The 20,475-nt window shown below is 61.8% G+C and overlaps 3 protein-coding genes across 4 annotated transcripts; 1 reads left to right on the top strand and 2 right to left on the bottom strand.

The window, feature by feature from the left end:
* Nucleotides 1-330: 330 nt before the first annotated feature.
* On the bottom strand, nucleotides 331-4,482 carry CHLRE_07g348600v5 (uncharacterized protein). Its single transcript, XM_001692407.2, has 5 exons — nucleotides 4,065-4,482; nucleotides 3,910-3,987; nucleotides 3,011-3,630; nucleotides 2,090-2,176; nucleotides 331-1,390 (listed from the first exon to the last, which is right to left on the bottom strand). Exons 1-5 carry the CDS (start codon nucleotides 4,186-4,188, stop codon nucleotides 1,064-1,066), a joined length of 1,236 nt encoding a protein of 411 aa, XP_001692459.1. The 5' UTR covers nucleotides 4,189-4,482; the 3' UTR covers nucleotides 331-1,063.
* A 470-nt stretch (nucleotides 4,483-4,952) lies between these two features.
* Nucleotides 4,953-16,054, top strand: CHLRE_07g348550v5 (uncharacterized protein). 2 transcript variants are annotated; one of them, XM_043064513.1, is made up of 29 exons: nucleotides 4,953-5,176; nucleotides 5,596-5,755; nucleotides 5,903-5,942; nucleotides 6,152-6,332; nucleotides 6,478-6,558; nucleotides 6,885-6,998; nucleotides 7,259-7,310; nucleotides 7,560-7,639; nucleotides 7,893-7,996; nucleotides 8,298-8,385; nucleotides 8,595-8,671; nucleotides 8,858-8,900; nucleotides 9,316-9,453; nucleotides 9,604-9,875; nucleotides 10,077-10,156; nucleotides 10,302-10,560; nucleotides 10,849-10,912; nucleotides 11,217-11,321; nucleotides 11,535-11,563; nucleotides 11,792-11,852; nucleotides 12,033-12,167; nucleotides 12,603-12,707; nucleotides 12,912-13,019; nucleotides 13,244-13,307; nucleotides 13,492-13,604; nucleotides 13,820-13,996; nucleotides 14,356-14,490; nucleotides 14,814-14,934; nucleotides 15,167-16,054. In XM_043064513.1, the coding sequence occupies exons 2-29, from the start codon at nucleotides 5,608-5,610 to the stop codon at nucleotides 15,313-15,315; spliced, it is 3,123 nt and encodes a 1,040-aa protein (XP_042923080.1). In that variant the 5' UTR covers nucleotides 4,953-5,176; nucleotides 5,596-5,607; the 3' UTR covers nucleotides 15,316-16,054. The 2 variants fall into 2 exon arrangements, with proteins under 2 accessions (XP_042923080.1, XP_042923081.1); XM_043064512.1 differs by having other exon boundaries at nucleotides 4,953-5,401.
* Nucleotides 16,055-16,107: 53 nt separating this feature from the next.
* CHLRE_07g348500v5 (uncharacterized protein) lies at nucleotides 16,108-20,252 on the bottom strand. Its single transcript, XM_043064511.1, has 10 exons — nucleotides 19,840-20,252; nucleotides 19,388-19,652; nucleotides 19,183-19,322; nucleotides 18,802-18,919; nucleotides 18,507-18,619; nucleotides 18,062-18,165; nucleotides 17,650-17,734; nucleotides 17,328-17,398; nucleotides 16,864-17,023; nucleotides 16,108-16,680 (listed from the first exon to the last, which is right to left on the bottom strand). Exons 2-10 carry the CDS (start codon nucleotides 19,509-19,511, stop codon nucleotides 16,525-16,527), a joined length of 1,071 nt encoding a protein of 356 aa, XP_042923079.1. The 5' UTR covers nucleotides 19,512-19,652; nucleotides 19,840-20,252; the 3' UTR covers nucleotides 16,108-16,524.
* Between the last annotated feature and the right edge of the window lie 223 nt (nucleotides 20,253-20,475).

Below are 20,475 nucleotides of genomic sequence, written 5' to 3'. Positions count from 1 at the left end.
ACCGCAGCCGTAGAGCATTGCCATTTCGCAGACCGGTCTGCTGTTGTGCCCAGCCCCTGGCGCCGACGGTATGTAAGGTACTGTTATATCCAGCAGCCAAAAAAACTGCCCAGTAGTCAGCCTGATGGCCCTGTCTTCCCACAGTTCTGCCCCTCGAACGCCGCGCCGAACACCGCGCAAACCCCTGCGCACCCCCGCACTCGCATTACCACAGGATCTGAAACGTTGCTAACGCGCCGGCTAGGGGCGGGGGGCGGCGTTCTCACTGGGCCGGATATTGTCCGCCATCGGACTGTCCGTTTGTGGGTGAAGGGTGGGGCGGTGGGCTTCACAAAGTTCACATAGACGCCCTGCGACGGTTGGCCTCGGCTTGCTTAGCTGCTTGCGTAACTGCTTGGCTTCACTCGCCACTCATCAAAGATGGCCATTCGTACGGGCACATACCGGTACCAGCATCTGGTGCATGGTTGCCACGTCGTTCGGAAGGAGGCGCGCCATGAATTGCAAAGGACCAGATTGCCAGTCTTGTCTCCACACTGGACCAGAAGCAGGGTACGGGCATGCGACTGCCTGAGCTTGCAGTGCGTCCTTCGCTCAATCCCTGCCTCCCCCAAGCCACAGCCCCCGTGGATTTGCGTCAATTCGCCGCCTAATCAATCCCCGTAATCACTGTGTGCGCTCGTACGTCTCCCTGGTGACTGGCTCGGCTCGCAACCAAGCCTAGTCCCGGGTCCCATGGCCCAACTCAAGCCAAGCGTGCTGACATCCCCACACCCATCGATATCCACTCCTGCGACATGCGTGCCTAGTAAACAGTGAGTCCCCGTCCAGATTGCCACCCCCCCCTTCAACTGCATACCACCTCCCATATCCTAATACGTAGCACCCACTCCCACCCACCCAAAGTCCCACCCCTCCCACGGTCCCATCCCATCCCATCCCAACACCCCGCCCTGCACCCTCCACCACCTGCCACTCCTGCCTCACCCTGCAACCTCCTCCACCTGCCCCTGCGCCACAAGCGCCTCCGCAGACGCCCACTCTCCTCAAACGCCTCAGCCCCTCACTTGCGCGCCAGCTTCTGCAGCTGGTTCACCGCCAACATCATCACCAGCGAAATCAACAGCAGTACTGTGCCGATCACGGTGGCGCCCACGTAGTCGTACTGCTCCAGGCACTGGAAGATCAGCACGGGCGCGATCAGGTCCTTGAAGGCAAAGTTGGAGGACACGATGACAATGGATCCGAACTCGCCAAGCGCGCGCGAGAAGGCCAGTGCCGTGCCGGTCAGCAGCGCGGGCAGCAGCGGCGGCAGCACCACGTCTGTGAAGGTGCGCCACTGCGAGGCGCCCAGCGACCATGCCGCCTCCTCCATCTCCTTTTGGATTTCCTGTTGCACGTGGTGGCGTTGGGAGGGGAAGGGAAGGCGAGGGGAAGGCGTTAGGAGGAGGTGAGGGGGAGGTGAGGGCCTGAGGGCCTGAGGGGGCGGCAGAGGGCATGGTGCACGGTATGCGGAGCAGGGGAGCAGGGAAGGGGCGCAACAAGGCGGGTTGCGGCGTTACGGCTCCGGGGTACTCGGACGTGCCGGGCCGGGCTCGCCGCCACCCTTGGTGCGACCCGGGTGCAATGAACTAGATCTGTCAACGAAGTCGTGTCCAACGGTTCTTCCCTGCCCAACTGGCCCCATACCATGCCGTGGTATCTTTCGCCAAAACACCGTGCCAGAACACACGCTGCCTGCCCGCCTCCCACGGCTACACCCCCGACCAGGACACATGACCCATCCCAGTCCGGCCTGCACCCTCCCTCACCCTGTCCGCCTTGCCCCCGTTCCGTGCACTCCCTCCCTGCTCCCGTCGCTCCCAGCCCCAACCGCCGGTTCCCATACCCCCTTTGCTCGCATAGGGCATCCTTCCCCTTCCCTTCCCTTCCCTGTCCCCTGTCCCCGCTATCCTCTCGCTCCCATACCCTGCCAGGCTGCCACCCCATCCGCCCCACATTACTCCCCAAGCCGCCCCATCCGCGCCCCGCCCCAACCCGCCCCAACCCGCCCCAACCCGCCATGGCTCCGCCTCCTGGGCGCTCTCACCTGCATGACGGGCTGCATGGTGCGCACCACGAAGGGGAAGGACACGAAGATCATGGCGATCACCACACCCAGCCGCGTGAACACCACCTGGGTGGACAGGGGACAAAAACAGGGGAACGAGAGGATGAGGGGGCAGGCCAGCCGCTTCAGCCGCGTTCCGGCAGCCTACGTGCTGGTAGTTGGAAGGTATCCATAATTCCATATAGAGTTGGACCCTCACACGCTGATTGCGTCCAGACCCAGACCCCAGACATGGCAAGCTGAAGCGCGTGGAGCATCCTCCAACTGCGGGTATGGGGCCACCGCCAGGTTCGAGGCAGCTAGTCACCCTAGCGGCAGAGACAGTGGCGGCCCGCCTATGCAACCTCGGAGTCCCCTGTCCTCAAACCAATGTTCACTGCACATGCTCGCTGCATCGCCTTCCATCCATAGCCGCACAGCAGCTCTGCTCGTTGCCCAACCGCGCGTCTAGCTAGCCTGGTGTGCTCGGCAGACCCCGTCGGCCACGTTTCCGTCCGCTGATTCCAAGGGCTCCTCAATGAGCACGCACCTAAATCCCAGCAGGAGTCCGCATGCCCCTCTCTAGCCCCTCTTCCTGACTCAAACTTCCCCTCTCTCCCGGCTCTTCGCACTGTCCCCAGCTCCGCTTCCCCATCCCTTCCCTGCAGCCGCCTGTCATCCTTCTGCGTCCCCAACGCCCCGTGCTACCATCTCCCTCCCGCCTTACCCTTCCCTCCCAGCCAACGCCCTCCCTCTCCCTCCCACCCCACCGTTCTCCCAAACTCCTCCTTCCCTAGACGAGCTTGCTGGATAGCCCCATGTTCGTCCTCTTCTTCTGGTATAGTTTCGACCTCACTAGGGCGGGAACTACTGCCGGACCCCCAGCTGCTAACCACACTCCACTATGCTATACGCACGCACCTGCACGCCCTGCGCCTGCAGGAACTGGCCGATGAAGAACTCGTCGCCGTACACCGTGGCAAGCGTGAGGCCCGCCACCGAGGTCGGCAGCGCGAACGGCAGGTCCACCGCCGCGTCCAGGATCTTCTTCCCCGCGAAATTGTAGCGCACCAGCACCCAGGCCAGCACGAAGCCAAACACGCAGTTGATGGCGGCCGCGATCAGCGAGCAGGAGAAGGTGACGTAGTAGGCGTGCATCGCCACCGGCTCGGTGGCGCGCGCGATGAAGACGTTGAGCGGCACGAGCGAGGCTTTTTGCAGCAGCGCGGTGATGGGCATGATGAGCATGAAGGCCATGTAGGAGAGCATGAAGGTCCAGGTGATGATGGGGGAGAGGTTGGGCAGGCGGAGGCGCGCCGCGGCGGAGAAGAGGTCGGTGGCGGTGGCGGCGGCGGGCACGGCGCTGAGGCCGGAGCTGGGGCCGCCGTCCATGGAGGCCGTGGGCGAGCCATCATTGGAGGGCGCCGCAGAAGCGGGCGCCGAGACTGACTCGGCGACAGCTACCTCCGCCACCGCCTGTGGTTGGCGTGGGTGCTGTTGTGGCAGCTGCTGTTGCGGCTGCGAGAACCCGGCGGAGACACCTGCGGGGAGCGGCGTGGGCGGCAAAGCGTGGGGCCATCAGGAGGGGGGGGGCCGCTCAGGCCGCGCCAGGCCGTGCCAAGTCGTGCCGTGCGGTCAGCGTAGCCAGCGCCCAAGGCCCGCAGGCGGCGCCCCCGAACCAATGATGCGCAGGGGATAGAGGTCTTCGGGAGGCACTCGAGGGTGAGGGGCTGGAGATGCGGGCAATGCTGTTGCAGGTAGTCGTGGCGAGGCTTGGTTTCCAGGCCAACCCGCACCCGTGCAGCCCTCACGCCACGCACCTCCAGGAGGGTCGAAAGCCGCTGCCGCAGCTGCAGACGCCACGACTTGCAGTCTTTGCCGTTGATATCTCCCAAGGCCTGTTTCGGTTGCATAGCCAACAAACGCAGTTGGCCTGACGGCCCCATGTGTACACGCCGCCGAGCGCGGTGCTTACCTGCCGGAGAGACCTGCACATGAGCAACGCTTGAAGTCCCTAGTCGGATGGGCGACCGCTGCACCCCAGCGATGCATGGCCTCCCTCGCGACGAGGCAAGCTGATGGCTGCAAACTCGCTCCATATTCTGTACCTATACAAATGGATTACTCTACTTGGTAGTGTCTGGTGGCTTACTGGACAGATAACAAAGCAAAGTCCATCAACCCGCTCAAGAAAGGCTTTGCATCGTCGCAGGCTGGAGTTCTTGTTGACAACTCAGGATAAGGCTTTGGTATTTTTGCTTAGGTACTAAGCTAATGCCTGTCCGATCACGAAGTCCATTGAGTTCAGCAGTGCCCCATTCGCTTGCATTGGCAAAACGTCCGCGCTCGCGCTCGCGTGTGTAGTTATGGGGCTTGGTCCTTACGCAAGTCAGTACAAGATAAAACCCAGGGCGCGGCAGGGTTAACCGCCAAATGGCACGCAAGCATCGAGGCGCCCATCGCATACCCCCCCCCCCCGGTAAGTGCACGTCCAGCAGGTCGAGAGCTGCAACGTAGGCGCCAATCGTGCTAGTGTAATGTTGTATCAAGGTGAGATAACGGGTAGCCGCGTTGCCCCAACACACTTGCCGGCCACGCAGGCATGCGCACGAAAGCGTTCTAGCGCACGCGGCGGCAGGACAGGATTACTGCCGGCTGTCACAAACTCATAGCCATCGCTTTCATCATGCCGGTGATGCCACCAGCACCTTTGACTATGTGTGCCGTCACTGACGGCGATCATGGCCAGGTCACCAGGGGATTATTCGTGGTTGATGCAGAGCGCACTCGATTTACGGGCGGTGGCACAGCAGCGGATAAGAGCGCGAGCACTCTCGCAACCCGTTGCTCGCAACGCGGTGTAACTAGGAGAAACAAGGAAGGCAATGTCCGCCGCCTGCGTGTCCTGGATGCCGACCGCTAACGACTCGCGGTGGTTGGTCGGCGCACTTGCCCTCCGGGTATCGAGTATTTGTATGGTATATCAAGCCACGTATCCAAGCTTACTTATGTCGCTTTCACCCTTCCGGGCAGCGCGGTCGATCGCTGAATCCAGACTTTAGTTTCGCCGACACTCCGAGAGCACATGTGAGTATTATTTAGTTAACGTGTCGGCCAGCATACAATATCGTTTCTGCATCGGTTAAGGACGCATTCGTATTCATAAGAATTTCGCGCGACTGGCGAAGTCTGGAGCCGAATGCGAAACATCGCTGCGCTTGCACACACATCCAAGCTTAAGTAAGGTACATATGTTTAGTGGTGTGGAAGGACTACCGCTGATATCGAGGCGACCTCTGCAAGAGCGGGCAGGCAAGCTTGTTCGCCTGCGGGGTTTTCGGGACAGAGAAGAAATTTTCACATTTGCTTGAACGGATAAGTCTTCTTGCAGCTCTAACAGCTTGCAAACACTGCCGTCTCGGCGCGCCCGCCCTCACTCAAGGTCAAACGGCGCCAGCGCACACAACAGTCCTGGTGACACTTCACCACCTCCATCATCGTTACAGGCCCCGAGTAGCATGGCGGGTATACATGATGGAGAAGGGGGCGCCACGGTCGACGCCCAAGCGGGCAGCTCCTGGCAACACAGCGTTGACGTGGGGGCAGCCCGCCCTGCTCAGTCCACGTCGCCCCTGAACGCAACCCCAAGCGTGCGGGTCGTGAAAGGTGCGAACCTGCCTGCAAGATGCCCATCGAACATGACTGTGCTATGTATACTCAAAGCACCGTTCTCTTGACAGCTGTAAGCGCGAAGAGTACCCATGAAACACAGTGTCTCAACTCGTGCCCGCTCGCCATCTCGCTCAACAACAGGATGGAAAAAGGGCCCCTACAACAAGCTTCAGGACCCGCTGTAAGTTCCGTTATGTATGTAGGCTGGTTCAGTGCACACCCTCCTCCCTACCTTCACGCTCAACATCCGCAATGCACGTAACACTGCCCCGCCTGACTTGTGCCGCACCGCGCACACCCCTCCGCCCTAAATCCTGGCGAACCCTAACCATTTACCGGAACTGTTCCCCTATGCGCCCCTTCGATGCCGCACCCGGCCCGTACATGCAGTCCCGTGGTTACGCTAATGCCCTCCTCCACCACGACGTCTTTCAACGCGCCGCCGCCTGCCGGGCCTATCGAGGTGGCGGCTCCGGGCGCGGCCGTGGGCCCTAACCAGGCGCATCTGGCGGCGGTGGCGCAGAGCCGCTCGATGCGCGCCGTGGGCAGCAAGCGCGCCAGCCTTGTGCAAGTGCGCTCTGGTTATAGGGGCGCCATGTGCAGCGTACGGGCGCTGGATTAGGGGGGTTTCGGCACGCACGCGGTAGTGGGTTTTGTTGGCCAGACCCTGGGTTGGCGACAGCTGCGCCTGGGCTAAGGGTGCTGCTGGCACGCAGGTGTTGGACCTGCGGAGTTACAGCATGGCGCGCTCGGATGCCGCGGGTCCCGTACCAGGGTCCGAGTCAACGCGCGTCAAGGTGGGGGCACGGGCGTGGGCGCGGGCGCCGGATGCGGTGTTCTTGTAGAGGGGTGGTGGTGCAGCGGTCCCAGATGGCCTGATGGCAGCGCCCCGGGGTCAGGGTTGGGGTGCTGGGTCTGTGATCAGGGCAAACAAGCGTGGCAACCACGTTTGGGGTCGCGGCCAGCTTATGCAGCGCCCAGCGGCGTTTGGTTCGTGAACTGTGTTGACAACATGGCTGGCACATGCTTTACGGCTGCCGGTGCTCCTTATGCGGCTCCAACACCACGTCTCCGCCACAATAGGCCATCATGATTACCACCATAATGCTCTGCTCTGCCTCAGGCCGACTTCGTCAGCGAGGACGAGCTCATCGCGCTGCCCTTCAAGCCGCCCAGCGTGTGGCGGTACGTGTACGACGTGGCGGCGGGCACGTGGGAGCTGGTGCTGTACATCCTGGTGGGTGCGGGGGTACGGGCATGGTAATGGGTAAACAGAACGAGTGCGCGCCCGCCCATGTGTGCTGGGAAAGCACATAGGGAAAGGGTCGATGTGTGTGCGTGTATGTGTGTGCCGTGTCATTGTATTAGGGAAGCACAAATGGGGAAGGGGCCCACACCGGGATGCAGAAACGGGTTTCGTGTGCGTCAGGTTAGGCGATGTCATACCCAAGAAAAAGACAAGTGTCTGACGCACCAATTGGCGGCGCCTGCTTACAGGTGATGCTGCTGGCAGTCATGCTGGAGACCAACGCCCGTTACTTCCGCTCGGGTACGCCATGACTGCGTCTGTGTGGTATCTGCCCCCATGCACCCGCATGCATCCCGGAACAAGGAGCAGGGCATGGTCTGGCGCTGACTTGCGCGGCCGGCCCAACACATGCTTGCGCGGCCGGCCCCAGCATATGCTTGGGCGGGCAGGCACCAAGCAAGCCTTCGCCTTGAAGCAGATGGTGCGTTGACAATCGTTGTGACGGCAGCGTGACGGCAGTACGCCTGTGGGACGTGTTTTTCCACGCAGGCAGCGAGTACGACAAGTGGTGGGTCACACTTTACAAGTTCACGGTGGTGTGCTACCCGGCCGGCCTTATGGTGGCGCAGGTGCGTGCCGTACCAGTCCTAATGCCGTACAGCTGTACAGCCGTGTGTACAAGCAGCACATCACCTTGCAATAAAAGCAACGGCACAAGTACAGCAAAAGCTGGCACGTCATGCAGCACTACCTTTGGGGTCCCGTGCACATGTGAGCGTCCGCCCGGCACGCCCACCCTTCTCTCCTCCCCTCCCCAAATGTCTTTGCCCGCAATGCGCTAATTTTACCGTTCTGACCACGCTCCCCATGCAACAAACACAGTTCATGCTGCTGTGCGAGTACACGTTGCGCAAGTACATGTACTTCCGGCTGCTCAGCTTTGGCATCATGGTGCAGTACGAGAAGCGCAAGCTGTGGCGGTCCTGGTGCGTGCAGGGCGATAGGAAATAAAGGGGCTGGGGCAGGGCGATAGAAAATAAAGGGGCTGGGGCAGGGCGAGACGCGATGAAGGGCAGCGGGAGGACATGTGAACTGCAGTGCGTCGGCCCAGAGTCGTGCAAAGTCGACAATAGAACGCAGCGCAGCCCGGGGCGCATTGTTCTTGGTGCAAATGAACGTGTGCTGGGATGCGCGCGTGTGTGTTGCGCTCGCGTTGCCAGCATGTGCCGCTGCGGTGCGGTCTTTGGTAGTGCTGACGTGTCGTGTCGCGCCCTGGAGCCCCTACAGGTACTTTGTCTTCTTCTGCTGTCTGTGGATCATCCTCAACGTGTGGGCCTGGTGGGGCCTGATTGAGTGGTGGGGCCGCAACGGCAAGGTACGGGAGCCACTTCTGAGGCGCACATGCGCAAGGACGGCCGGGCTGTGCCATGTTAACCGGGGGCCCACCTCATGCATACCAGCATATGGCCATCTTTCAGCCGCTATCACTGGAGCTTACCTCCTGCCAGCTATGATATATACTTTAACACACGGCACGATATGTTCAGCCCCGTGCCATTTGCCACGCCCCCTCCCTCTGAACAGTCGGGACCCGAGGTGCTTTCTTTCGCCGTGTTCGCGGTTGTGAACGTCGTGTCCTTCCACCTGATCATATACTACCAGTGAGTGCGATGGGTGCGGGTGTCAGGAGTCGACGTGCAGCCTGGTGTATTGCGTCGTTTGCGATCGCTTTCGGCCGGCCCGCGCGAAGCGTGGCGGTTGCAGGTATGCTCGAAGTCACCCTGCCACGCTCCGAGCCACCCGGCAACCCGGCAACCCCCATCGCCCTGCACTGGCTTTCACCACAGACGGCTCATGGATGCGGAGCTGCATGTACTGGAGCCGCTGCAGGTGCGGCGCGCACGAGAGTGGGGGCGGGAGGGCCGGAGGGGGAGGGGGTTAGGGGAGGGCGTACTGGAATGGCACGTTCCTAGCGACGCTGTTTGTGCACACTGGTACTGCGTTTTGACGCCGACCCTAGCCAGGCAAATTCAGGCCAGGCCTCAGCACCGAATACGCCTTACTATTATTCCCGAAGCATTAGCGGTTGTTGTTTCTCAGTGCCTACCAAGCGTATACAAATCCGGGGGGCGAAGCCCCTTCAGGATCACTCTATCCGTGGCTGCGTGCGGCATGCGTGCGTGCTGCGTCTGCAAAAAGTATCATGCTGGCGCAACCCGCGACTGCCATGTATGAATGAAAGTGTAGCTAAGGGCACAGGAGGCACGCTTAGATACCCGCTTTGCTTTACTCCAACCGTGTGCAGGCCTACCTCATGCCAGACATGGTGCTGGTCAGTGAGAACGCGGTGAAGAAGGAGGGCTGGCGACTGCTGCGCGCCCTCATCTTCGGCTACTGCTGGCCGGGGCCCAGGCGTTACGACGTCGACTGGGTGCGGGCACAGGTGGGTGCGGGCGCGTGAATGGATAGGTCATGTTGCCGCTTGTCACTGCACGTGCTATTAGGCTGGCCGCCTTGTGACGTGCAGGCCCGGCGTGTCTCCCCCCCATCTCCAACCACCTCAGCACTGCACCACCACGTCTTGCCACCACAGGGCATTCGCATCACCCGCGCCGCGCACGGTGGCAGCCCGGGCCCGGCCCAAACGGCCGAGGACCTGAACAGCGAGGCTCAGGCCAAAGCCGAGAAGACGATGGGCGACGAGGAGGGCGCGTACCCAAAGGGCGGCAGCATTGGTGGTGTCATGCATCCACCAGAGGCCGAGGTGGCGCCCAAGCCTGCAGGCAGCATGGTCCGCTCAGACGCCGCGGCTGCGGCGTCTGTCGCCTCGGCCGCTGTGGTGGAGGGTGTGCAGGCGCCCGAGATGTGAGTGGTTGGGAATCTTGGGATGCGTGCCTTGCCCGCTCACACGCCGATTGCAGTGAGCACCGCACTGCAATGAGTACCGCATTGCCTGTCCTGGAGTGCACTGCCTGCCGCACACCGCGGGCACTCCTTTGCATACAGTCAGCAGTGACGAAGCCAAAGCCAGAACTGATCGGAGGCATACCGCATCACCTTTCACAGTCGCACGGCCGGCCCCGTGGCGGAGGCGGCGGAGCACGTGATGTCGCCCCAAGCCGTGGGCGTCACCGCGGACGCCACAGGTGCATAGGCCGGGAACATGCTTCTGGATTCTGATAGTGACATCCTGACATCTCCAAGGCGCATGGAGCGACAAGCCGGCACGGAGACCCTCGAGCCACTTGCATGTTTATTCGGCGCCCTTCCCCCTACCTCCACACTACGCAGAGGCTGCTGCGGCCGCAGAGAAGGGCCATGCCTCGGGTGCGTCCCACTCCGCCTCCAGTCCCCCCTCCACGCCCGCCGCCGCCAAGCCCGCCGCCGCCGACAGCCTGCAGGCCGCCGGCGCCAAGGCACTTCACGCCGCCGGCACGGGCGCCTACGCCGCCGGCGCCGCCACCTGGGGCGCCTGCCGCCGTGCCTGGGTGTGCTGCTTCCGCTGCTACTGCGCGTGCTGCTGCTGGGGTGCGCGCATGTTCAGCCCCAAGTGAGTCTGCTTGATGGGTCGGCTCGGCTTACGGTATCGTGTTTCCTGTGCGGAAGAGAGGCAGAGACTTAAAGAGGATGCCTGTATTGACTGTGGCGTGCGAAGAGACCAATCCTTGCCACATAAACAACATATTGACAGTGAAGCGCGCAGAGACCGTGCCACATAAACAACATATCCTGTTCCAGCCCTACCAGCAGCAGCAGTAGCAGCAGCAGTAGCAGCAGCTACCGCTCATGTGCATTGAGCAGCCACTACTGCTACTGCCGCTTCCTCCGCCCTCCGCAGGCACTACCACTCAGGTCTGTACGCGCTGCCCATGGCCATGATGGCGACCTTCTCCTGGCACCGGGTGAGGGGGAGGGCGAGGCGGTGGTGGGAGGTGCGCGCTAGATAGCATGCAGCCAGCTAACGTGGCCAGGAGTGGAGAGCAGGGGCTGCAGATCATCTGGTGCTGGGTGGCTGAGCCAGCGCCACGGCACCGGATGCAGCCAGCATGCTGCAAGCAACAAACCACAAAAGTCTCACGGGAACCTGAAGAGGACGCGAGCGAGGGGTTATGATAGCACCATCCTTAAGCGTGACCCAATGAGCTCGCAGTAATGTGCGCGCTGACACGCATCTTACATGTGCGTGTGTGTCTGGCCCATGCGCAGGTGTGGCCGTTCCGGCGGGACGTGTCCTTCATCCGCGGCATCTTCCTCGCGGCCTTCCTGGCGTCGCTCATGGTGGCTGGAGGCATTGTGTTTGGCGCCTGGCTGGTGGGTTGGAGCGCGCAGGGGGCAGACAGTGATGCGACACCCCTTTGCAACAGTTTCGCTTGCGGTTTGCGTTGCTGCCGCATGGACGCGTGGAGGAAGCACAATGTTGTGTGCTGAGTAAGTCCGCGGTGCACTGCATCGGGTGCTTGCGCACACACATTTTCCACCCTGCTAGCTACGACTAAACCCACGCTGACGTTTCCCCGTGGACAGGCTGCTCGCAGCCCACCCGTGTGTCAGTGGTAAGTCGGATCATTTCAGCAGGTGGCGGGGTGGTCGTTACATGCGGTATGCAGGGATTGAAGAGCGCGCACGTGCATGCGGACACCAAACCTCGACTTACCCCTGTACCTGCAGTTCCGCATGCGGTAGGAAAGCACCAGAAGCTCAGGGTCGACATCGTGCGGACAAGTGCGAAAATTATGCTTTTTGGATTGCCGCTCTGCGCTTTTGTCCATCACTTAAACCAGGGGCCTGGACGCGTGCTACGACTGCAACCTGTACCAGGAGGAGTACGTCCAGTATGATCAGGTAAGTGTGTGTGTGTGTGTGTGTGTGTGTGCGCGCGCACATGCGCGCGGGTGTGCGTGTGAACGCATGTGGCAAAAATCGTCATGACGACCGTGCATATGGGATGGGCGCGCTCTGCTTGAACCTCGACACTCCCGCGCTACCATACAAAGTAAGAGCGTTCACCTCTCATGCGTCCAGGTGTGCGATGCTGGCGGGTACAACATCACTAAGGCGTGGGTGGACCCGGATTACATCGACCCCAACTGCACGCTCGGCCGCTCCTGGTTCACAAACGGCATGTGGGACTACAACAGCACAGACTCCCTGGCACAGGTGCGATGAGCGAGGGCATCCGAGGGGGCGCCCCGGGTTGGAGGAAGCGGCGGCTAGCACAGGGCGGGGTGGGGTGCGGTGAATAAGCGGACGAGCGCACGCATGGCAGGGCAGGGCAGGCCCGGAATTGTCAGGCTGTCATCCGTGCAGGCGCTGAACCTCACTGGTGCCGGTACCTGCTCACAACCGCCTCGCTCCTCGGCTTGCGTGGCGCACGGCAAGCCCACCCTGACTCGCAAACCGCACCGCTCCGCGCCACACCGCCACACGCCAAACCAAACATGCTAGGCGCACCAATCCCAATCCCAATCCCACACTCGTTCCTGCTACGTCCTGACACTCACTCCTCAACCCTCGCTGACACACTCGTTTTATTGTTTTGTTCAACACAACACACACACACACACACACACACACACACACACATGCCTGCAGCGCACCAACTACGCGCCCATCCGCGGCCAGCCGCTGCTCCAAGGCTACCTGGCCGGCACCATGTCCTACTATGCCTACGTGAATGGATTTGAGGGCCTGCTGAAGGTGCGTGCGCGGTGCTTGGCAGTGGGCTAGCTAGTGAGGTGGTCTCCGTGTTAGGCTACCTGCGCACGCCACCGGCACCATCTGCGCCCTTTGAGTGTGTCAATCAGGTCACAGCATGCTGCGGCGTGCTGTGCGGTGCGCGGCGCTGATGCTCATGCTGTTGGCATTGCTGATGCACTGACAAGCGCGCTGTGCGGGCTGCAGGGATTCGAGGGCCAGTACACCCAACGCTTCCGGGAATTATTCACCAACTACGGCTTCACCGAGTACGACTTCATCTTCATCGATGACAAAGCTATCTCCGACACGCAGGTGCGGATCACGAAGGATAAGCTGCTGCTGGCCATGCATATGTGTCGGCAGGCGCGCGTGCGCTTGTGTTAGCCATAATTATGAATGTGACATACCGTGGTACCTAGCACGGGCGGCGTTGATTGCGCTCAGCATGTCCACGTGTATATGTCTGTAACATGGGGCTTCTTACGTCGTGCGCATGTGGCGCGTGCGTCATATCCCGCACCACCTCTACTCCACAGTTCATCGTTGCAGGCACGGGCCGCGACATCTTCCTCATCTTCCGAGGCACTGACGGCATCACAGGTAGGCGGGCCCGTGCTGCCGCCGGTCGCGTTCCCCGCACTCCTCTGTGCACGGCACAGCTGGCTCTTGTTTTACGTTTTGGCACCGCTCCGGCTGTCGTCACGTGGTGTCTTGCCCCTGCGGGCTCACGCGCCCCGCCTGTACTAAGCTCACCTGCTGGGCGTTACAAACCTGCACCCAACAGACACATTTATCACCGACCTGGCGGGCCTGTGCAAGTCCAACCAGGACTTCAAGGCCACCACCACCTGCATCCACGACGGGTTCCTCTCCGCCTACCGCACCGCGCGAGACCAGGTGGGGCGCGGACAGCAATCGCAGCTGCTGCTGGTAGCGGGGCTTACCCAACCCCCGCCCCCGCGGGCTGTGCATTAGAAAGGCGTCTTCCACAGCACAATGAGATATGCCGGCTCATTCCTGCTATTTGCCGGAACCGCGGTTACGGTATTTGCGTACATGTCTACACACCTGCGAACGCAGCTTCCCACTCGAGCCCAAACCCAACCCCGCAGGTGTACGCGGCGCTGATCAAGGTGATTCTGGGCCTGAAGGCGGCTCGCCTGCCCGACGGCAGCAGCTGGTACCCCAAGAACACCACCCTGCCCCAGCCCTTCACCATGTGGCTCACGGGCCACTCGCTGGGCGGCGCGCTGGCCACCCTGTCCGCACTGGACCTGGTGGTCAACCAGGTGCGCGTGTGTGTGTGTGTGTGTGTGTGTGTGTGTGTGTGTGTGTGTGTGTGTGTGTGTGCGTGTGCGTGTGTGTGCTTGTGCGTGGGAGCGTGCGTGCGGGCGTGGGAGCGTGTGTGGGAGCGTGGGAGCGATGAGGTTGGGCGACTGGAAAGGGGAAGCGCTGGTGCTGCTGGTGCGCCCTGCTGTGGGTCACGTGCATGTGCATCACACGCAGGAAGGCCGCCCACGTTCTTCCCACCTGCGCTAGCAGGCGCACCGCAACGCCATACACACAGTACAAACGCCAACACAGAAAGCTAACCCGCTTTGCGTACCCGCTTTGCTCTGCGTACTCTCCATGCTCCCCTCGCATGCAGGGCCTGACCATCGGTGGCGTGTACACCTTTGGCTCGCCGCGAGTGGGCGACGACCGCTTCCGCATCATGTACGAGCAGTCGGGCCTGGCCAACGTCACGTGGCGCTTCGTGCACCGCAAGGACGCCATACCGCAGGTAGACGTGTGTGTGTGTGTGTGTGTGTGTGTGTGTGTGTGTGTGTGTGTGTGTGTGTGACACGGTGTCTGTTCGAGGGAGCATGGGCTTGAGCATCAGGGAAGGGAACGTGAAGGAAGGCAGCACAAGGGAAGGACCGGAGCGCGGGAGTAAACGCGCGAATGGAGCAGGAGTCAGCTTTCGCCCAGGTGAAGTAGTACCGTAAACGCGCCCGCGGCAGTGCCGAACTCGGTGCTGGTGACTGCCAGCCCACACAGTTGCACATTACCCGTTCCCCATCACCACCATCACCACCACCTGCCACCACCACTGCCCGTGCCCAGGTCCCGCCCAAGGGCGTTGGGAACTTCCAGCACGTGGTGCCAGCCACCATGCTGGAGGGCGGCACGTGCAAAGCCTGGCCAGAGGAGGACTGCCCCAGCGCCGGGTGCGGCCTCAGCGGAGGTGGGTGTGGCTGTATGGCTGTATGGCTGTAGGTGCCTCGGCGCATTGTCCGCAACAGTTCTCGTGCCCCGTCGCCAGCGCCGCAACCACCATCAAGCCACCATTCTTGACATCCTGACTCGCCGTGACCTGTTTCTCTCACCTCACCTCCCTCACCGCCCTCACCCCACCTCACCTCACCTCACCACACCTCGCCCCACCTGCCTCCCAACCTCCCCCCACCTCCCCCCAGCCGACCACCTCATGCCCGGCTATATGGCCAACCTGCGCGCCTGCCTGCTGGCCCAGGCGCCGCAGCTGCCGCAGCTGGCCGCCAGCAACTGCAGCATTGCCATGCTTCCGCTGTGGAACGGCGCGTTCGGCAACGTCAAGGACCCGTGAAGGGGACAAAATAGAAGGAAGATGAGGACAACCCCCGAAGGAAGATGAGGACACGACTGGCGGGAGCGAGGAAGGCTATGCGGTGTTGGTGGTGTTTGGTGTCGTGGCTGTGGGTGGCAGTGTGCTGTTGCTGGATTGTTATGTGTCCAGGACTGCTAGTTGTGCAGCGGCAGTGCGCCAGTGCGTCGTTAACATTGATGCTGCATTTGTTTTGCAAGGAGCGGGGCAGGCCCCAAGTGGGCGGGGTTCTGCCGGCCGCGTGCAGGCTGTGCGTGATCCGGCGTGAGAACTGCGCATCCTGAGCTAGCCCTGCTGGGTGTCCGTCCTCTTGGGTACACTTCGTGGGTACACTTGATCAAGAGTTATTGCGAAGCATTTCTTGACAATGGCCACATGTACGGCGTATTGAGTTAAACGTGCATCTGCATGCGTGGACACATGTGATAACAGCTCTGTACGCACCCTGCACAGATGTGAAGGCATCAATCAGGGAGCCGTGATGAAACTGGTGATGCTGACGGCTCTGCCGCATGCAGTACCGCATTGCCCTGTGTGGTTGAAAGGGTCAGTGGATCGGTGCGTGCTGGTGTGCTTGGTGCACGGTGCGGGGGGCTTGCTGCAGCTAGACAGAAGTCACAGGACAAGTGAACAACGGCGGGAGGGAAAGATTGCTGTGGCGGTGTGGCCAAGGCGGAACTGCGGAAGCGGCCCCTAAGCATGTGGTATAATCAGCTCCAGACCTCCAGTGCCCTACACTGGCTATTGAGGCAGTGCAGCACAAAGCGACCCATTGCCTTACACCGGTTACACGGCACACACGGTGCGGAACCCGTTCCGTGCGTCTCACCCGGTGCTCTCCCTGCTCTCCCGCCTGCCACACAAGTGCGAGTCACACGCACCGAGCCACAGTAACTGCCAGCGGACCGCACAGAATGCATACCGGATCATGCGTGCCTCATAAAAGCCGGCAACAGTACTTGCGCCATACTTGCGCCAGCGGCACAGCACGCCTCCACAGCCCACACCACCGTCATGCCGCCGCCCGCTTGGGCCCCTCCAACTCCTCCTCCCTCCAATCCCTCCACCTCCTCCTCCAAACCCCTCCTCCTCCGCCTCCTCCACCTCCTCCTCTCCCCTCCTCCTCCAACCCCCTCCAACTCACCCTCTCCCCTCTGCCTCTACCCCCCCCCACACACACTGGCCTCCAGCTCACAGCCCGCGCAGCAGGTCCGCCGCCGCCGCGTCCACCTCCGCCTGCCGCCGCTTCATCTGCTCCGCCGCGGGGTCCTCCAGCGGGTCGTCCACGTAGTCCTCCAGCGGCTCGGAGCGCGACGACCGCCAGTACATCTCGCCGGTGCCGTAGCCCTGAGGCATTAGAGGTAGGTGGGGGGAGAGAGAAAGTGTGTATGTGTGTACGTGCGTGCACGTGTGCGAGAGGGCAAATGGGCGCACAAACGCGCACACACACGACTCCCATCCTCCCCCCGCCCCCCAAACAGCGCCTCCCCTCCCCCCGCCTCCCCCCCTCCCCCCGCCGCTGTGGCTCACGTCGATGACGTCCTCCGCCTGCTTCTGTTCGTCGTGCGGCATGAAGTAGCTGGGCACCTCCAGCTGCCGGCCGGCGGCCTCCGCAATGTCCTCCGCGCTCCAGCCCTGGTCCACAGCCCAGCCGTGGTCCACGGGGCTGGTGTACTCGTCAGGCGGCGTCCTGGAGGGAGGATAGGGGGAGGAGGGTGAGGAGAGGAGGGTGAGGAGGTTCGAGGTTGTCAGCACCGCGGGCTCCTCAGCCGTGACCCCGCATGCACGCCAGCACACAAGCGGTTTCCCTGCCGCTTGCAAGCCACACTGCCTATGGGCCATGGCCCATTGCCGCCCATGCCCCCTAGCCCCAATCCCCCCAAGTCACCTGATTCCCCTACCTGTATCCTGTTCCCAATGTCCTTAACCTTGCAACCCCCCACCCCAGCCTCAAGCCCAGCCCAGCTCCCACCCCCCTGCTTTCCCCCACCCACATGAGGTCCTGCAGCCCCTTGACACAGAACTTGAGCTGCAGCGGCCAGCGGTACAGGCCCGGCTGCCGCATCTGCAGGGCCGGGGCGGGCAGGGGGGGGGGGGAGGATTGGGTTCGGTTTTGCCAAGGCTGGTATTTACACCGCCCCCCCCGCACACACACACACCATGCCTACCGTCTACCAATTCCTTAGCTTTTCATGAATGTAACCCTCCCCCACACACATACACACATACACACACATACATACATACACACACACAACATACACGCACGCGCTCCCTCCCGCTCTCCCCCCTCCCCCTCCCCCCCTGCAACCCCACCTTGTGCACCTCCACCAGCACCACCTCGCCCACGTCTATGTGGTCCACCGCCAGCTCCCACTGCTCCTCCGTGCAGGGGATGAGGCTGGGGGGAGGGAGGGGGATAAGGCATGGGCGGGCAGGCAGGCAGGCAGGCAGGGCACAGGGGCAGGAGGGCAGGCGAGCAGGTTGGGGCCAGGGCAGGAGTAAGCGCAGGCGCAAGGCAGGCAGCAGGACAGGGCCAAGGTGAGAGGCAGGAGGAGGGTGAAGCCCCCGGCTTGGTTGAGTTCGGTTTGGAACCAACTACCCCCCCCCCCTTCCTCCATACACAAAACACACATATACTCACTCACTCACTCGCTCACTCGCTCACTCACTCACTCACTCACTCACTCACTCACTCACTCACTCACTCACTCACTCACTCACTCACCCGTCGAACTCGGCCCCGATGTCAACCTGCACGCCGTGGTAGAGCCACACGTCCGTCACCATGCCCAGATACACGCGCCCCTCCTCCAGCTCCGTAAAGGCGATCTGGGTCGGAGCGGGGAGGCAGGGCGCAGGGAGCAGGGGGAGGTTCGGCATACAGTGTGTGGGGATAGCGGGGCGGGCGGGTGTGTGGAAGGTTGAAAGAAAAGGGTGGGTTGGGAGGGAGGACTGGTTGAGAGGGAGTTTGGATGAGGGGGTGGTGACCCTCGACTGCCGCACCCGGTTCCCCAATGCCCGGGGGCCCTTCTTGGTGGGCCCAGGCACATTAAACCCGCCCCCGCCCATGCTCATATGCGTATACACATGCGTCTTCCGGTTTGCTCCTCACCCCCAACACACGCCCACGCCCACATGCACACACGCCCCGGGGCCTGCTCCCGCCTCACCCGCTCGTCGCCCTCCGGCAGCCCCTCCTGCGGCGGGTGCCAGGCCTGTGGCGTGAGCGGCTCCTCGTCCTGCTCCATGAAGTGCACCCGCTGAGGCTTGCTGTTCCACGTCTCTGCGGAGTTGGCGGGCGCGGTGGGCGTGATTGGTAAGGTTGAGAGTGGGGAGGGAGGCTGCCGCTCGGAGGTCAAGGGGTGGACGGGTGCGTGTGCAAATGACAGGAGTCCTGAAGCTTCCCTACCCGTGCCCTTCCCGCGGTCTACAGCCTGCTCACACGCGCGCTCCCCACGCGCTCACCCTCGGGGGTTGAGAACCAGTACTCGGTGTCTCGGAGGTCCACAATGTCATCTTTGACCGCCTGGTCAAATGTCCGCTGGATACGCTTCTCCAGTGGCCCCTTCTCCGCGTCAAACACCTACGGGGCTCGGTACAACATGTAGCGGGGAGGGAGGGGGAAGGAGCCGGCACGTCAATAAAAGGCCTTGAAGGCAGTAAGGACCCCTGTTCAGGTTGCATGTCCTTGCGCCTGCCTGCCCAGCCCTGCCCAACATAAGTGCGTGTCCTTGCGCCTGTCTGCCCAACCCTGCCCAACATAAGTGAGTTTCCCTCCCCTGCACGTCGCATGGCTTGCGAGTAAAGCCAGCGTCCTTGGGGTGGCAAGTAGCCCCGCGCACACACCTGGGGGTCTGGCAGGTCCATGTACAAATCCTCGCCCTTGTCTTCGATATTCATGTCCTTTGCTTCCTTTGATTGGAAAAGCTCCTTTTGGGTACTAGTGATGCGGCATGGCGGCAGAATTCGGTGCTGGTGCCCTCGACCTGCGCGAGGCGAATTTATAAATGCCTTTGCCGACGCTCTTCGCGCATGCCCCAAGCCTACTCACCCACGGTTGGCACCATTCCCCTGGGGTTCAATTGCGCGCTGCATGGCCCCACGCGACCGCTGCACGAAGCACCGCCACAATTCGTCGGCGGCCGAGCACCGAGACCGCGCAGCGCTCCTTGCATGTTGAACTTTTGGTACTTGTGAACGTCCTTAGGAATGCCTTATTGGCTCATTATGCGTACCAAGGTCAAGAATAGCTAGGTTTGCTGCAGTCAGCACAGCGCGGCGTCGTGTGGTCGGAGCTATGAAGCTAAGCCCTCCAGCTGCAGGTGCAGAAAAATGCAATTGCGTGCCTGGTCGATGCACAAATGCCCGACCGCCACGAACCCGTGTCAGCGGCGCCACCTGCCAAATGAGACCAGTCCCCCCAAACACCCATCAGAACAAGCTCTCGCCCCCCCCCCCCCATCTATGCTCAACCTGTTCTTACTAAAGTATGTGTGAACTTACTATTGAGGAACGAGCCCCCACAACGGCGCAACCCGTTGGCGCACGTAGTAGGCTCAAGGTGCCGAACAGTCGGAAGCTAAGCCAGCCGTGGCCTGCGCAAGACAAGGCATATGTTTCTCGCCACCTCGATGGGCCCCAGTACACGTGTGATGGACCCATTGTACCATCCGTGCGTGCGCAAGCATGTCAGGAGTGACAGAACAGCGGTTTGTTGCGCTGAGCAATCCGCTGAGCGACATGATGTCGCTGAACCAACTACCAGCCAACACTCTCTACAATGTCCACGAGCACATGACCGGGCACCATTGAGACACAATGAGCTATGTGGAGCCGTCGAAAAGGGCTCAGCTCAGAACAGGGCTTGGGTATGGGAGCGCCTGGGAGTGCGGCCTGGGCGCCGCTGAATTCTTAGCACAAGCAAGAGCAGAGGGTGGTGAGAAGCAAAGTCCCGAGTGTGATGGCTGTAATCCCGGCCCATAAATCCCGCAAGGCGCCGGGTGGGTTCGCGGTTACTAATCCGTTGATCGCGCTGGCTGCCACCGCGCCCACCGCGCTGAGGAGGCTCGTGTGAAGGTCAGTCAACAGAGATGTAGGCTCACACATCGTAAAAAGTACGTTCATGGTCCTGACTGATCA

This window comes from Chlamydomonas reinhardtii, chromosome 7 (assembly GCF_000002595.2).
Source record: "Chlamydomonas reinhardtii strain CC-503 cw92 mt+ chromosome 7, whole genome shotgun sequence".
NCBI classification, from domain to species: Eukaryota; Viridiplantae; Chlorophyta; class Chlorophyceae; order Chlamydomonadales; family Chlamydomonadaceae; genus Chlamydomonas; species Chlamydomonas reinhardtii.
Note: the sequence above shows the minus strand (reverse complement) of the source record. Positions and strands in the feature narration are given on the sequence as shown.